At 37.0% G+C, this 17,413-nt stretch overlaps 2 protein-coding genes across 2 annotated transcripts; one reads left to right on the top strand and one right to left on the bottom strand.

The window, feature by feature from the left end:
* The first annotated feature begins 105 nt into the window (after positions 1 to 105).
* On the top strand, positions 106 to 11,519 carry LOC113230439 (dolichyl-diphosphooligosaccharide--protein glycosyltransferase subunit 2). Its single transcript, XM_026464371.1, has 10 exons — positions 106 to 236; positions 768 to 949; positions 2,204 to 2,472; positions 3,830 to 3,991; positions 5,560 to 5,707; positions 6,086 to 6,522; positions 7,435 to 7,594; positions 8,571 to 8,718; positions 9,500 to 9,724; positions 10,464 to 11,519. Exons 1-10 carry the CDS (start codon positions 224 to 226, stop codon positions 10,604 to 10,606), a joined length of 1,887 nt encoding a protein of 628 aa, XP_026320156.1. The 5' UTR covers positions 106 to 223; the 3' UTR covers positions 10,607 to 11,519.
* An 835-nt stretch (positions 11,520 to 12,354) lies between these two features.
* LOC113230440 (ribonucleoside-diphosphate reductase subunit M2) lies at positions 12,355 to 16,105 on the bottom strand. The gene is made up of 6 exons (XM_026464372.1): positions 15,918 to 16,105; positions 15,617 to 15,847; positions 15,163 to 15,398; positions 14,022 to 14,250; positions 13,247 to 13,465; positions 12,355 to 13,126 (listed from the first exon to the last, which is right to left on the bottom strand). The coding sequence occupies exons 1-6, from the start codon at positions 15,975 to 15,977 to the stop codon at positions 12,974 to 12,976; spliced, it is 1,128 nt and encodes a 375-aa protein (XP_026320157.1). The 5' UTR covers positions 15,978 to 16,105; the 3' UTR covers positions 12,355 to 12,973.
* Between the last annotated feature and the right edge of the window lie 1,308 nt (positions 16,106 to 17,413).

Below are 17,413 nucleotides of genomic sequence, written 5' to 3'. Positions count from 1 at the left end.
TTCCGGATCGCCATTTTTTTTTTGATGATTTGCGTTTAATTTTTGCAGGATTCGTGCTACATTTTTATGGCAACACTCAATGCAACGTCGATCGTTTTCTGTCAAGAAACCCGGCGTAAATGTGTCGATTTTTCTGATTTTCTGATAAATAATAGCTTTTATTTAGATAAGTTCTTACAGGAATAGAAGACCACGTGTAAATTTAAATAGTTAATCGTTCAAAATGCACTTTCGTGGTGAGTTTTGAGTTTCTTATTCAAATTTGTAACCTTTGCGTGGTTGTAGAGATAAATTGAATTTTTCTTTACTTTTCAGCGGTGTTGGGTTGTAATCGCATTTTATGTATAATTATTAACCATGTTGCTAAGTAATAACTGCAAGTTGAACATATTACACATATAGATTTTTGCGAAATGCTTAGGACACGTCAGAGTTTGACTGCTGTATTGGCCGGCTTTCGGCATGTTTTATCAGTATTGAAATTCGAAATATGTTCTCTTGGTGTAATAATGCGAAAATTTAGTGCTTTCACCTTGATTACCGCTCTTGTTAGTCTAAGTAAACATAAAACACTTACTTGAAACTAGGATGGATTGCTAGCAAAGTACCTATTATTTTAAGTATTTCCACTAAAAATGTACAGTACAATGAATTACATATTTAAATAACAAAAAAAATTGCTTCAGGTACTAGTCTTACAGAATTACGAAGAATAAAAGAAATGCTATAACATTTCCATTCAAACTTGTAACTGTTTAAAATTTCAGCATTATTCTTTGCGGTGCTTTGCCTGTTGGGTCTCAGCAGTGCCACACTGCAGAACACAATAGATCTACAGCGTCTGGAGTCCATTCTACAGGCGGGCACTAAAAGCAATGATGTTGCTACACTATATTACTCTCTCAAGGGTTTGAGTCTGCTAAAAGTTAAAATGCCTGATGTTTGTAAAGTAAGTATTTTTTTAATTGTCAAATATGTATATAAAAAATTGATACAATGTTTTTGATAACACTTACAAAACTAAGGATGAATATGTTTAGTTTCCCAAAGTGGTCCCTACTGCCCCCGCAGTGGGTGCTGAAGAGTTTTGATGCTGTACAGGCGGTGTGGCCGCATTTTGAAAAGAAATTAGAATTATCTATTTAAACTATGCTACATAATATATGTTTTTTTCCTTGTGATTTTTAGTGTTAATTTTAAAACATGTTTTCAATTATTTTTTGTAGTCAGAATGTTTGAGAACCTATACTATACAGTGCTATTTGCAAAGTACTAAAAACCTTGTAGGACTATATTATTGACATAATAGTAATTAACAATAACTTTTGTTCTATGACTTTGTACAAAACATAATAAATTTACCAAAAATAAACTTTTTGTCCAGATAGTAATCTGACACTTTTTAGATATGTATTTCGTAATAAGGTATCTAAAGACGACAATCCTGCGTTTTGCTCAGAGTTCACCATTTAGAGCATTCTATTTAAATATTTGTATTTTTGTTCAAAAATAAAATGTGATAAATTATTAATAGACATGGAAAAATCAACTCATCCGTAGAACAAAGGTCTTTGTGAAAGACTACTTGTTCTCAGGACATAGTACATTTTGTTCATTCTTCTTCGCTGTGGATGTCAGATTGACCTTTCTTCTATTTTATATTTCCGAAACAAAATAAGATATATAAATTCTCAAAATACCTTTACATAGGCCTTAGTTTGAATAACGAAAATGTTCTCGTAACGTACTTTTTTTTTTTGCTATACAATCACATCGGACTCTGTTCTTCAGATGAGTTTCAACTCATCATAGCTGTTTCAGACGTTAGGAATATAGTTCTGCCAGATTGTTAGTATTTTATAAATAACCCTTTATATTTCATGAATTTTACCTAAATTAAACAAAATATAATTTGTTCCACTTTTAGGCAAATTTCACTTAAAATCACTAAATTGTTTGGGTACTACCATTCAGTAAAACTGTGTGATATTCTTTACAAACACACATAAGTAGCTTTTATGAATATTTATTCATAAAAGCTACTTATGTGTTTGTATTATGCAGTCGTCTATTTAGAAGACTGCAGTATATTTATCTAGGAATATATCATTGAAAAATTAGCAACATAATTTTTTACCTAACAACTAATATCTATAATAAAAATCTGGTTAAAATTAAATATTTATTGAAATTGTTCTACTAGGCCATCAAAGATGCCAAATATGATATCAACAACATGGAGCAAGTGTTTTACCTCACAAATGCTGCCTTACTATCAGGCTGTACCAACTACTTGAAACCTGATGTCCTCTCTGCCTCAACACGAGTCTTGGATAAGAAAGAAGCGCCTTTGTCGGAGCTTTACTATGCTATATACTCTCAGAAGGCATTAGGCAAAGGAGCTGTATGGGACAAAGATGAAGCCCTTAAAAATCTCATTCAGTTGTTGAAGAAAGATGATTCTCCTGTCAAGTAAGTGACTGTATTTTGTATTAAACATTTTCTGTATACAGTGTGTTGATTTGCATTCTCGCCATATTTAAGAAATTAAATAGAAATAATGCTAAATCATGTAAAAATATAAAAAAAATATTCCGACTAATTGTATCTAGTAAAGTTTTTCAAAATTGTCTCGAAATCATATGCATCACGCAAGGGCAGTGACCCCGCCACCCGCTTCCCGAGCTATACGTATCTTTCTCGATCGCTTATTTACCTATTTTTTTAATTATGATTATGTCCTAGTATTGTTATAATTTACTATATATTTACATTAATTAAAAAGTTGATAAAAGTTTTTTGTAACTTAGATTTGGTACTTACCAACTTTAGGTTACATGAAAGTATTGCTAGAAGTACATAGCTGGTGCCTGGCTCCGTACCGGCTATGCAGAGATTTGCATGTGAATTTCGTTTCAACATTAGACTGCACAACTTTGAAAGCAGAAACTTCGACACTCGTATCCTCCGCGTAAACTAAACGTTTCACATCATGCCATAAGAATAGACACGCACTTGTACCACTCTTTTTTTTTGCACTACTAACTCTTGTTTACATACTGAACCACATGGCATTTCGTGACAAACTAGAATAGAATGTACCTTTGCGGGATGTCAGCGTGACGTAGACGCAGTCAGTACGGGAAGCAAGGTCGACTGATCTACCAATCGCGCGCTCGATACGACACTACCCCGCCGTCGCTACCCGACCTCACCACCAAATAGATCTAAATTGCGTTTCTTTCTGCGCATTAAGGTCATTGTTCAAAATGTTTACATTTATGCCGATGCCGTGCAAGTCAATGACCTTTGGATCAAATTTGTTTACCGCAATTAAATATAAAATATTAATTTACGAAATTTTTTTCGATTTATTTTTTTAGTTATTTGGGTTCAGTTTCGAATATAGACTGTAAATATGGCGAGATGCAAATCAACACATTGTATACTAAAATTTGTTTAAATATAACATAACATTGTAACCAAAACTATAATACAGGCTCATAAATAATGTTTAATGACATAAACATATTTTTTTTTCATTTTTTTTTTAAATGAATAAACTGGAAATTTTATTACTAATAATCATAAAAGTAAGAAAATTACCTGTTGTATTACTTTTTTCATAGTTTATTTACACACACTAAAAAAGAATTTATGTGTTCAATATTTCATTACATTTCCTTAATTGTGCTTTTCACAAATTTTATAGTTATTTGTGAAATTATGAACATGTCCACAAAGAAGGTTGAAATGCACGTTGGAAATATATCCTTTGTGTAAAACATGATGTAAAATAGGAGCACCTAATAACTATCACATTTTGCAGTTACGCGTACGTCTTCGCGATGTGCGAACACATGGGCTGCGAGGCGTGGACAGCATCACACGCCGAAGGGCTGCTGCTGGCTGCCGACGAAAGCGATTCGCGCGCGTTGCACTTTGAGGGCGGGCTGCCTGTTACCTCATTGCTACTCTCCACCATTATTAGGTAACACTTTCTTTTCGTATTCGGTGGGTTCCATTATTATTATTATTTATTTATTGTTTATTATTATATGGCTTACAAAACTTTTTACAGAGTTATCTAGTCTTAACTAGACATGCTTAAATAGAATTCGAATACAATGGCACCTACTAGATGTAAGCACAACATACATATAATTTTCACGTAAATCTTCTTACGAACTAATTTGGACTCGGATAGCCCAATTTCTGTTTATAAACTAAATAAAAAAACAAATAACAAGAAAGAAATGCAAACAAAGAAAAGTCTTTAAAGTTACTTTTTTGAATAAATTTTACGTATACACCGTTATTCATGTTTTCATCCATATCCACAGCTGAACTGCTGGCTGGACATTGCTAACTCCCACGACTTTGTAGACAATACATAGTCTACCCATCTCAGGACGGACTGTATTATGTCCAGTGGTCGGAAAAAGGTGTTCCATGTATATAGATACATGTATAAATTAGACTACAAGAAGCGACAGAGTTGTTAAAACCACAAAACATTAATTAATTACTGTTTCGAATTCCGAATTACCGGAAATGGGTTTCACAGCATCGTAGAACAAAACTACTAGCCTAGGAGGTCGAAGTTGGATTTTAAAGTCATTCTGCTGGTGCCATATAAAAATGCAGTAGATAACCGACCTTTTACCAAATCAGAGAATAAAAAAGTAACGAGAATGGTCGCTCTCCGCCCCTACTTAGCTTTAGATACCGCATATTGACATATCGACCGAACGGCGACATTTGCTAGTAGAACTGAAGAAAAGAAATTAATTAAAAATTTTGCATACCAAGGGGATTCTCTCTAAGAGACAAAAACAGAGCTACAGACTTACGAAGCAGTACTAAATTGGAGGATGTCATCACAAAAAGCAAAATAGTAAAGTGGAAGTGGACTGGCCACATGTACAGGGAAAGAGTAGAAAAGTGCAACAGAAAGGTAACAGAATGGTTACCAAGAGAAAATGTCAAGAGGAAAAGAGGTCGTCCCTTTAAAAGATAGTCTGATGACTTTAAAAAATAGCTGGACCTCTATGGACTAGGCTGACTAGGGACAGAGCCAGATGGATAGAGGTGGGGCAGACCTATGCGTCTTCAGGATGCTCTGATATAGATTCAGTAATTTATTAATATAATAGTCGATATAATTCAATTGTCAGTATAATATAGGATAATAAATAAATAAAAAAATTACAAGAGGAATTTTATGTAGGACACCAATTTCCGACCATTGACCATGTCCCACGTTTCTGTAACAATTTCGTAGCCAAAAATGATTGCCGCTTTACTTCATCTGTGTCTGTCTCGCAATATAACCGTCTCTATACATTGTACAAAAAATATAATGTGGAGAAGTATTGTACAATTTTTTTTGTCTCAAGCGTCATGTAGCTGTGAATCCTTATTTTCTCAGACATTTGTTTATTACCTGTTCCATGCTCTGTGCGTCGTTTGTTGAGTTGATCAATGTCTCAAATCCCTTAACAAACAATAGCAGGCGCCTTGTACTAAAGCCTAATTATTATTATTGTGTATGCTCAGGTCGTACAAGGTGCTGAAAAAGTCATCACCTTTGACGGAGGAACAGCGCTACAAGTTCGCGGAGTACCTGTTGTCGCGGCGGTCGGTGACATCACAGCGCGGCGCTGCGTTGTTGGTCGAAGCTGCGTTGGCTCTCGCTGACGATGAGGTGAGCATCCTGGATTCTGACCGACTACCATTACTTAAGCAATTGCATCACCACTGCTTACCTACATCAGCTTACACGTATCCACTTCTGGATATAAGCCTCCCCCTGACCACGCCAACTCTCCTGGCATCCAGCCGCTGGCCACCTTTCTCAGGTCGTCCACCCACCTTGCCGCAGGGCGGACGTTTGCCTTGACATGGTCGCCACTCTAGAACAAGTCTGCTCTATCGGCCATCAGCCCCCCTACAGACATGACTGGTTCCACTGGTTTTAAGTACTTATTAATTCATAGAACCTCAACCATATTTGGTACTGGTTATTCTGGAATGACTTATGTGATGTAATCTTATTTTAATGAAATTATTTTTTTATCCCCAGCCATCACCCATCAGCATAGTTATCAAAGGCAAGAAGTACATAACTTCCGAATCTGACACCATCGAGATCTCTGTTAGCGATTTCATTGGCCGTCCTGTCCGTGGCCTTAAACCTGAAGAAGTGGTCGCTCAATCAGGCACTAGACTCGCTGACGACGTCGTGGTGCTTTCCAAACAGCCCTTGACCCAGAAGGGCGATGACCGAACGACTTTTATACTAAACCTTAGCAAGATTAAGGCTCAATACGGCTTATACAAGATTGCATTGAGTGCTGGTTCAAAGACGACTAATGTGAATGTAGCTGTGCTTGGAGAGATTGTAGTGTCAAGTATTGAAGTCGGTGTGGGAGACGTCGATGGAACAACTAGCCCTAAGATTACGACTGTCACCTACCCTAATAAGCTCAATGAGATCTTGCAGGCTGATCATTTGCAAAAGTAAGTTTCGATTATTTTTCAAATTTTTAGTCGTTATTCTAAATTATAATAATAATGCACCATTATGAGAGTGCTGTGGTTTGAAAGATGATATAGTGATCAGTAGTGCTAGCATGACAAGGTGAAACTTGACGAACGACTTAACGATTCTCTATGTGTTAATAACAATATCTCGCGTTCTGGATAGAAAAGGGAAGGACTGAGACAGGTCGTAACAGATCACGCGTGAAATGCACAGAATTTACGCCGAATATTCGGCGCTTCGGCCGAGAGCGTGGCCGAATATTCGCTACTCGGATAAATCACTATGTGTGGCATCTCTATTTTAATGGTTGGGTCATGTGGAAAGGATGGAAGTGTAAATTTATACAGCGAATGTGGATGGAAAGGTGAGGAGAGGTAGACCGTGACGTAAATATCTCGGATCAAATTGGGGATGTTTGTGGAATTTAAAAATACCAAGAATAAAAGACATACATGAACAGAATAATGCAAATGGAGGAGATAAAAAGGATTAAATAGGAGAGTAGAAATATTTTAGAGACAGACGCGATAACAATGTGTGTACAACCTCACCAATTACCTGGTCTCAAACCAAAGAATTCTCTGTATTGTATGTGCCAGGGAAACAATTGACTGGGGCATTATCCGAAACACCCAGACTAAAACCAGTTTAGAAAAGTTAGCTTCCCAAATTGGTACTACCGGGCCCACAGTGCTAGCCGCTGTATCGCCGAGGTTGTAAAATGTTCTATTCACGAAGATTCAAATATTTTTTTGGAAAATGATGTTTTTTCACAATAACCACTAAGATTAGTTGATAGCTTCCCCTCCTTGGCCTTGTTTATACACTCGAGGAATGCAAGTGGCAAATTTACATTTTACATTAGGTCTATTGTGCAATTTTCACAGGTTAACGCTAAAATTCAGCGTTCGCGATAAGCAAAACAAGCCGGTGCTAGTGCAACAGGCGTTCGTGCTGGTGGCGTCGAAAAACGCCGCAGCAGCCATCGTTGATGAAGCCATCTTCGTCGCGGAACCAGATAATTCCAAGGCTTATAAAGTTGAGCTGGTAAGTGTTGCATTACATTTTTTTTATTACATGTTATCGTTTGGGTAAGTAATAATAATTCTTTATCATTTTTAAGTGTATTGAATGTCACGATGTATGACAACTATGATATTCGATCAGGCCGGATTCGAATCAACATCTTCCAGCAAACCGTGCCAGACGCTATGCCAACTAAGCCACGGAACGAACTAGTGGACCTTACGAATTTTTCTATGTACTTGTTGGAGATCTTTGTTTTTGGTTTTTAACGACTTGCCGTTGCGCCATCTGTGAGAAATCTTTGAAAGCTTTCCTTGACTCAGCCAGGTACCTTTACAACTACCAGCAGCGGACTAGAGATGTCGAAATTACTCCACTAGTTTGTTATAATTATTAATACAAGGATCGAACATGGGTATTCACGTATCACTTGAACGAACGTTGAAGTGATACGTGAGAGTAGAATCGAAACGTAACGACTAATGAACGACATCTTGGATTGTGAAATTTGACATTTAGCCGTCCGAAGTCTATTGAAAGAACTGTCAAAATTTTAGCAGAATACGTATGACTTGTCGTTCAGAGTCGATTTAAGTTAGATTCATATACCAGAATACGCTTTTTGGATCGAACGACTTTAAAATTGGACTCGCTGACATTCACTGTCACACGTGAATACGAAAAAGCAGATCAACTACTAAATCGCTACGCTATCGTAACGATTTGATTACGTGAATGACCCCCCTGGCCGGATTCGAAACGACGTCTCCTAGTAAACCGTGCCAAACCAAACAAGCTATGCCATCTAAGCCACAAAACGAACCAGCACGAATTATTCTATGTGCTTTTTGTATTTGGTTTCTCAACGACTTTTTAGTCGTAGCGCCATCTATGAGAAATCTTTGAAAGCATTTCGTCGCCCAGTTAGATACTTTTACAATTATTTTTTATTTAATATGATTTCTCACATAGGTATATTCCAATGTGGTTATTCCAGAATGTGGGCGCCATCGCGAAACATCTGCAGTCCGGCTCTGGCACGTACTCGTTGACTGTCCTTCTCGGAGACAGCGCGGTCTCCAACCCCATCTCTTGGCCCGTCGGGGATGTAATCTTTAACTTCGGAAAGGATGCAAGCGCAGTCGGTAAGTTCTACAGAGGAATTAATGTTATCTTTGCCATCAGCCCTGTCGGAATATGACATTTAGTGCTAACTACTGTTTTACTTCAATTTGGCTTCAATTTTTAACTTACATTCATTTGTCAATATTTAGTAGGTGGAAGAAAAACATCGTGAAGTAACCTGCACGCCTAAGAAAGTCCACAATTGCGGCAATGAGACGTGTAATGTCGATGTTATTGTATTAACGCTTATTATCTCAAATTTATTTAAGGGATAATATATACTCTTCTATAATGAGATTCCCATTGATGTGTATAATTTCAAATGCTCTTATTATTATGATCATTATCTGCCTCCGTGGTCGAACGGATACCATGCCTGACACGCAGAGGTCCCAGGCCGAGAGAAGTATTTGTATGGCATACATTTATTTCGTTATTTAGTATTTATTTAATTTGTGGTTCTTGTCGTTTTAAGAGTGTGTGCGTGCGTGCGTTATTACAGTTTCTGCGGACTTGGATGACGAAAATCCGTAGTAGTGACTTAGCTCTTGCAGGTAGTCTCGATCTAAGATGTTTAAATTAAATATTGTATTGATATTATTAAGTATTCAGAATTATAAAGAGTTTCTTGCTCATTTTTCTCAGGGGAATGTGCGTTACGATTGAGCAGTAGAGTTCAATCAGTTTGACAGAATTCAATTGTAATTTGCTTACCTATGAAATAAAGATTAGTTGACTTTGACGTGCGCATCGTCGGTTTCGTGTGCCTATGGAAATAAGTAAGTGTGGATCGCGTATCAGGCGCCGCCCAGAAGAGCCGGCAGCCGGCGTCGGGGCCGCTGAGCGAGATCCAGCACCAGTTCCGCGTGGCCGAGCCGCGACCGCCGCGGGCGCTGTCGGACGTGTTCGCGCTGCTGTGCTGCGCGCCGCTGCTGCTGCTGCTGCTGCTCTGGGCCAAGCTCCGGGTCAACCTCTCCTACTTCCCCCTCGCGCCCAGCGCGCTGCTCTTCCACCTGGCGCTCGGAGGTTCTATTAACTCGAATTTCTTTCACTTCGGATAACCTTAGCGGTCAAAATGAGAAATTAGGTACCCGAGAATAAAATTTTCAAAGCGCGTGGACGTAAGCGACACGCCTGTCCATAACAGTTGCAGTGCCTAAATCGCAAAGATCTGAGGGGCGCTACCATTGCGCCCGTCACTCAGAGACATAAGTTGAAAAGTCCCATGTCTACATTTTATCTAAAATTTTGATTTTAGTGAACATATAATGTTCCCAATCATCTGCTCTGTATACCTATTCTCTATTTTTTTCCTTTACATAAACAAGAAATCTAATTGAGATAACTCCGGTATTCGTCAATGGACAATCTTTTTTTAAATTTCCACCTATTAAGGCTGGTTTCACAGCTCTATGTACGATCCGTAGGGACTGTCCGCCTGTGAGCCATCCGCATACATTGAATCCTCAGTGCTCTGAATCGAGTATTTAACTTAGTGCGGGTATTCACGGAAGACAGTCGCCTGCAATGAACACATGGGTGGCTTGTTCACACGGAGTGTGTTCCGTACGGAGCAATGCTCGTCACTGTAAAACGACGTTCTAACGCCAGTTGCCAGTAAACGTAGTTCTTACTCCGCTCCGGTGCTACGTACGGACGGTCCGCAGATAAATCCACACTGCTCTGGAACCAGCCTAATAAAGTCTGGACATTTGTTATATTTCTTTTATTGCCTAACATTCAACACCTTTGTAACTTGTTTTAGCATCCCTGGGCTTGTACGTCGTCCTCTGGATGCAGCTGACGATGTTCGAAACGATGCGCTACCTGCTGCCGCTCGGCGCAATCACATTCCTCTCGGGGCACCGTCTCCTGCGCAGACTTGTCCAGGAAAAGGGACATAAGTAAAGGGTGTATTCCCATGGAGTACGGGAAACTTATAACTTTAGTGGATCATTTCCCTGCATTTCAACCTGAACTAGCAATAATTTATTTCTGTATATTGACATGACTGATATGTTTTATGTACTATGTAGTTAAAGGACCACTTTCAGTTTTAATGATCTCCATCATTGAGTTTATATATTCGTCACAAACTTGCTTATTAAGTCAGCCATTAGTTTCCCGGCTTCAGGGTTAGGCAAAAAGTAGGAATTATAGTCCGTTCCTACCCGCACAGGGCTTAGTCAGGTGGTCTAATACTACCTTTACAATCAGTGAAGTGTTTCTTAAAAAGTAAGTAAACACCAAATTGTTTTTATTTAACGTATGCGTGGGTACGTGCAAGTGTGACTTATTCCTTGTTTTAATTTGTATTCGTGTACGAGCTGTGGACGTATAATATCTACTGTCTTCTGTTGTTGGTTTTTTTGTGTGTGTGACGGGACGAACAAAACGTGCGTCTGGTGGTAGGCGACACGCCTACCCATAACAGGCTCGCTTAATGAGGTAAAAGACAATTTTTCTTGACTGTTTACCAAACACTGGCACTGCTCAAAAACAAAAGGCTGGTGTAATCACAACTTGTATTGTAGTAGTCATTTAAAATTGTTTAAAAAAGCCTTCGCATTTCAGATATCAGATTTCTGCTACAACCACAAAACTTGTTCGTTTCAACACACTGGTCTGCCGATATAGAACTAGACTTGCTTTTGACCGTGTTTCGTATTCGTTACTTCAAGATAGTGAAATAACATCCATAGTTTGTATATGAATACATTTTCGAATACTTTCATTCCTTATATATTGGAGGACATATTACAGTAAATGTTATTAAAATATGTTCTTGAATACCATTAATTCATTTATAGATTTTTAATAAAATGTGATTCGTTAACTTGTTGTTTTCTAAATATTGTCCTAAAATGAAACAGTATGTTTTGTGTCAAATTATTTTATTAAAAAATTTTGCTATTATAATACATACAACACGAAATATTAATAATTTAACGTTAATAGAAAAGCTATCAGACAGCTAAGCTGTTCTAAGTTTTGTTAAAATTAATTAAGGCTCGATTTATGTCGCAGAGGAACGGGATAGAAGCGAATTTTTGTAACGATATTGTACATAGCGTAATGAGCTTTATGGTCAATTGTGCACAATTGAGTACAAACTAGATATGAGCCAAAAATCAAGTCGCGCGTCTTTCGCGGAATTCTCGCGCATTTGCGAGAATTCCGCAGGTGCCGTCGGTACGTAGAAGCAAGACAGGCGCAGTGTGACGTCAAACTTCTCACAAGACGAAATAGACGGTTTCATCCCGTTCCAACGCATTGTAAAGTGAGTCTAAAAGGTACACAATTCATTCTCTTATTGAATGAAGTCTTATCAATAAAGTTATTCCTTAATTCGATTCCCGGATCAACCGGTATTAAAAGAAAGCACTTAAAAATACAAATTCATATTAATGGCTAGTTTACACGTATTGAAATGATGATTAGTTAACCAAATTTCTTTTTAACAAACTTAATATATAATAACTTTTTAATGAAACTTCTTTTTACGTGTAAACAATCGCTAAACAGCTGTAATAATCATCAATAAAATTTAGAGGGTAAGCAAATTAGAATTGAACCTATTTTTTTTGACAGTCTGCTACTTTATCAAAAAATAGGTTTGATGAACCTTCCCGCACCCCGCGCATTCCCTGCTGATGGACTAACGTTTTGTTTGCAAAATGTCAAAATACTTTCTTACATTTTACAAAGTAAGTAACATACATATAGCTTTAATTAAACACTTAAAATTACATTAAAATTTAGTCAAATTACTTAGTCACTTAATAGGCGTAAACTCTTTAAGTCTATAAAAATATTCGTTTTCAATCATATTCAAGCTAGTGCAGAGCTTTATGGAGAGGTGAAACACGAACATGCGTTATGAAAACAGTGCGTTCGCGTACGTTAGGGTTTTTCGGGCACGAATCAACACTCGCGAGTAGCGAGCACGGTGCTATAGTGATGTTTAGTGCCCAACTGGGTTCATATTGTTTTGTCAAAATACTGGAAAGTCAACCATCATTAAAAAATCAGAATTTGGTAAATACTTTGGGTGATTTAACCGTGATTGTCACCTAAAACAACACTTATTTTTTTAAATTATCTACACTCATTCTATCTATGTTTAGTACACCAGGAACTTATCAAAAAGCAAGAGATTTTCTTCACTTACAAATTAGTAAGTCATTAAAATTACATTGGTCTTGAATTTCCAACTACACTGGAATCAATAATACTGTTCAAGCTTCATAGAAGATTTGTCAACTTAATAGAAAATTAGAATTCTGCATCTAATGTGAAGACATTGTCCATGGGCTTGGTCATGACACCCCACTTCTGGTATTCTGCCACTTTCTTCTCAAAGAAATTGGTCTTACCTTCCAGAGATATGAGGTTCATGAAGTCAAATGGGTTCTTTGTGTTGTAATGCTGAAATAAAAAACACATTTTCATGAAATTTCTTTCATATCTTAGTGAAATATAAGAACACCATGTTTGAAGCTTTTATGTATTGATGGCTTTTAACAAAGATATTACTTATCAACCTACCTTTTCACCAATCAGATCGATAAGCAGTCTGTCAGCGACAAATTCGATGTACTCCGACATAAGTTCGCAGTTCATGCCAAGTAGCCTAACCGGCAAGGCGTCCGTGAGGAACTCTTGCTCAATCACGACTGCATCCTTTATAATTTTCAGTACATGCTCCTTGCTTGGCTTCTGAACTAGGTGCTTGAACATTAGGCAAGCAAAGTCTGTGTGTAGACCCTGAAAAATAAAATAGGTTACACCTTACAGGAGACACACAACAAACAGTGGAATATGTATGAGTTACTACAGGGTGGTTGCATTGCAAGTGGCCTAGCAGCAGTGCAATGGCTGTATATGTATGTAAACAGGAATACTACAACAGACGCTGCATAATTATAGCTATAAGTCTCACAATGCCATTTGTGATATGTTTATCACTTATTATACCTTCTTTTTTGGTTAGGGAATCATTTGCAAACAGTGTCACTATTAGCAAATGTGCTGATAATTGGTTAAGTCCAATTTGTTAGTGTATGTATATGAGTTGTAATAAAATAAGTGACTTATTACAACTTCTATAAGCTTTTACGGCTTACCACACACGAGTGTAGCCTTATTGAGATAACCTTGTTATATTAGGAATCACACTCTGATAAGAATATAACGATCAATATTTTACTACGAATTTGGGTTTAAATAGGTAGGTTTTCCGAAATAGTTCTTGTCCATGTTGATTTCCATGTAGAGCAATTTCATGGAATGGTAATAACAGCATAGAACTACTAATACAAACCTCATCTCTTGAAATAAGCTCATTGCTGAAGGTCAATCCAGGCATGAGACCGCGCTTCTTCAACCAAAAAATAGAGGCGAAACTCCCCGAGAAGAAAATGCCCTCGACGGCGGCGAAGGCGACGATCCGCTCACCGAAAGTTGCGGATTTGCTTGCAATCCACTGCAGAGCCCAGTCCGCCTTCTTCTTTACACAGGGCAAGGTCTCAACAGCATTGAACAGGAAGTCCCTATTAAATAATTTAATTAGGTTATTCCCCCGTAAAACAATAATGAAACATACATAGTATTTAGTAAATGCTAATAATAATAAGTATGTTTACTATTTATAGATGGTGTAGTTGTATGAATTATACTTTAAATTGATGCGCATTTGACTTTTATTTTATTTATTTTAAAGTGAAGTGCAATAAATGCCACAAGAGGCGCCACAAACACACGATTTAACCAATTGTTTGTCACTGATTCTTTCATGTTCAGATGCCTTCTTTTCTGTGCTTTTTTTTTTGACAACTGTCTTGTCAACTGGCAGGAAGAGTTGCCTTTAACTGTTCTTACTTTTAAACAATTGACTTGATCTTTCATAATCTGTGTAACTTTTTTTTGTGTACTCCACCTTCCACCACTGGTCTTCACAACAACTTTATACAAGTTGAACCATTCAATTAATTGATTTGTGTTTGGCAGTACAAGTGGCAATCACTGTTTGGTCAGGTCAATGACCTGTTTGTTTATCTTTGCTCTAAAATTAATTGAAACAATGTATAGATCAATGGTTACAGTGGTGAAGGGCTGCATAGGCCCTGAATGAAGCTATATTGTTCACTAGTTCTTAAACTTGGATCCTAGACCCTGGCCAATTATGCCATTGCTGGGGAAATACTGCCCCTCCCATTTAAAAATTCTAAATAATCTTTTAGGTCATGAGAGGCAAAAGTGTAAAGAAATAATAATATTGTTCTTCTATAGTTTTGACTTTACCTATACATACATAAGATGAAAATTAGAATTACAAGGCATGATTGGTACTTGGTACTTGGTGTAACGGGCTGGTGTCCGCAACTCGACGACAAGGCGCCTATTTTGCGTGACAAGGCATGATATTAAATATTTTTTTTAATTTAAAAGGAAAATATGCTAACCTCTCCTTAGGATCTCTGATGTAAGTGTCAATGAGTAAAGAATACATTTCTGAGTGAACATTTTCCATAGCGATCTGGAAACCATAGAAGCACCTAGCTTCAGTGACTTGCACCTCCTGTGAGAACCTCTCCACCAAGTTCTCGTTGACAATGCCATCTGACGCCGCAAAGAAAGCCAGAACATGTTTGATGAAATGCCTTTCACCATCCTTAAGGTTTTCCCAGTCCACTAAATCCTGGTAACCATCAAAAAACAATTTTAAAACCTATGTTACATTTATTGATCAATTTTCATGAAAAATATTTCCATTGCCTTATGATAATTAGATGACTAACGCGATAGTCTTGTAAGAGGTTATTGACGTCATTTGTGGGGCCTAGTATTCTTCTCCGCAGTGCTTTTCGCAATGCACAGCTGTTTTCGTAAGTAGGTAAATAAATTGAAAGAGGTTACCTTTGACAGATCCACTTCTTCAGCAGTCCAAAATGAAGCTTCCGCCTTTTTGTACATTTGCCAGATGTCAGGATACTGAATAGGGAATATGACAAAGCGTCGCGGGTTTTCCCGTAGCAGGGGCTCCAATTGGGGATCAAATGCCGGCGTAGATTTATCTTTTTCGACTTCCATTTCCTCGTGTTTTACATTGCCGTTTCGCACAATCAAGACGTTATTTTTAACTGGGGACTACAAAGAACAGATATTTAATCATCATGTTACATTAGCGTGAACGTACGCAGTAAAATTTTTCCCTTACCTTGATGTGTACGTTATTGATACCGTTGTGTAGATTTTCTTTGTCGCTATTATGAGACATTTTAAACAGATTTTACTGTTCTGTGAATTAAATAAAGTCAGACTACTGGTATTCTATCAATACACAAGCTAACACAATGAGGTTCAATTCAGATCTGTGACTATTCGCGGCTTTTGTTGACCGACTTTCTCGTGAAATTGTCGAGTAAAAGCGTCATAACACAGCTGGATGAATTTGGTGCGAATTCAGAATTTCCGAATTGATATTTAAGTCGTACAAAAAAGTATATAAGACTTAGTAACTTATGCTCCACAAAATAATAGAGTTACTTAGTTTATATAAAAAAGATAATAATTATATTTCTTAATATAAATGTAAATAAAACATTATATTTACTCAATTACGTTAATAGCACAGAACTAACACGTCCTTTTTAAAATTCAATTCGGACCATCGACTGTTCAATGAACTACTACGATTAATTTTATACACAAAAGCGGGAAATTATGTTGCCCCCACTTTCACAGTTAGTAATTTCATAAAAACCTAGAAAATATTAAAACAGTTGTAGTAAAACATGATCCCAAAAATTTTCACATAAAAACTTCGTATCCTGATATCTTAACATTTAAGAAATCGGGTGTATTTACATGTAAAATAAAATAACTAGTGTTTCCAACATTTTCGCGGTATATTTTTCCATCGCTCATTGGGTAACAGATTGACCAATAAAATTTCTCAAAATTTTTTACTTTTAATTTATACAGACTTTAGCATAAAGTTAATTGAATTATTTGCTACGAGTGTTGATTTTTTTATTTTTTTTATTTATTAAGGCTTTGGCAAAGCCATCAGCCTAAACATGAAGTTTAATTGTTTCTGTAAATATGGCCGCCACAAAGAGGATAGGCAATTTGAGGCGGCGTGCTTGGATTGACTCGGGATTCCTTAGAACGGGCCGATTGGGTATTTTAGTTCGAGATTCGTATAACTTCGCATTTTAATCTTCGATTAAGGTACAATAGCACTATCCTATTCCACCTTAAACCAGATTTCACAAAATAATTGAAAGTCAAAATAAAAACGACACTTTTCCCTCCAAAATGCCCAGAGTGAATCCCTACGAATGTTGAGTTAGTTGTTAGAGATGGTTAATATAATATATAGCTCAAATTATAACGTTAAATTAAAAAAAATATTATAGCAATTATAATTTGAAATTTGAAAGACATAAAGGTGCTAAAATTATAACGAAATTTTTTTCACTTTGGATTGGAGTACGTTGAGAACATTAAACCAAATGCTATCTAGCGACATAATTTTACAATATTTCAATGCCATACCATCAATCTATCCGTGCTTTACTTACGCAGCTAACAAACAAAATCCTTCTTCGTCCCGAGTTATCTCCAATAATATTTCATTGATGGCACTATATTCTATGTGAAAATTGCGGCTCTTGTCATTGGTTGAAACAATTATAACGTGAAATACTT

Source organism: Hyposmocoma kahamanoa, unplaced genomic scaffold (genome assembly GCF_003589595.1).
Source record: "Hyposmocoma kahamanoa isolate Upper Pololo Valley unplaced genomic scaffold, ASM358959v1 63, whole genome shotgun sequence".
NCBI classification, from domain to species: domain Eukaryota; kingdom Metazoa; phylum Arthropoda; class Insecta; order Lepidoptera; family Cosmopterigidae; genus Hyposmocoma; species Hyposmocoma kahamanoa.
The sequence above is the reverse complement of the archived record's forward strand: the minus strand, read 5'-3'. Positions and strand labels throughout refer to the sequence as shown.

Excerpts from the sequence above, each read along its gene's own strand:
- LOC113230439 (XM_026464371.1), top strand. Across the intron at positions 950-2,203 it reads AAATGCCTGATGTTTGTAAA|GCCATCAAAGATGCCAAATA; the intron begins GTAAGTATTTTT and ends TTGTTCTACTAG. Across the intron at positions 9,725-10,463 it reads CTTCCACCTGGCGCTCGGAG|CATCCCTGGGCTTGTACGTC; the intron begins GTTCTATTAACT and ends AACTTGTTTTAG.
- LOC113230440 (XM_026464372.1), bottom strand. The coding sequence starts at position 15,977 with ATGTCTCATAATAGCGACAAAGAAAATCTACACAACGGTATCAATAAC. Across the intron at positions 15,399-15,616 it reads AAGAAGTGGATCTGTCAAAG|GATTTAGTGGACTGGGAAAA; the intron begins GTAACCTCTTTC and ends GATGGTTACCAG. Across the intron at positions 13,466-14,021 it reads AGCTTATTTCAAGAGATGAG|GGTCTACACACAGACTTTGC; the intron begins GTTTGTATTAGT and ends TTTATTTTTCAG.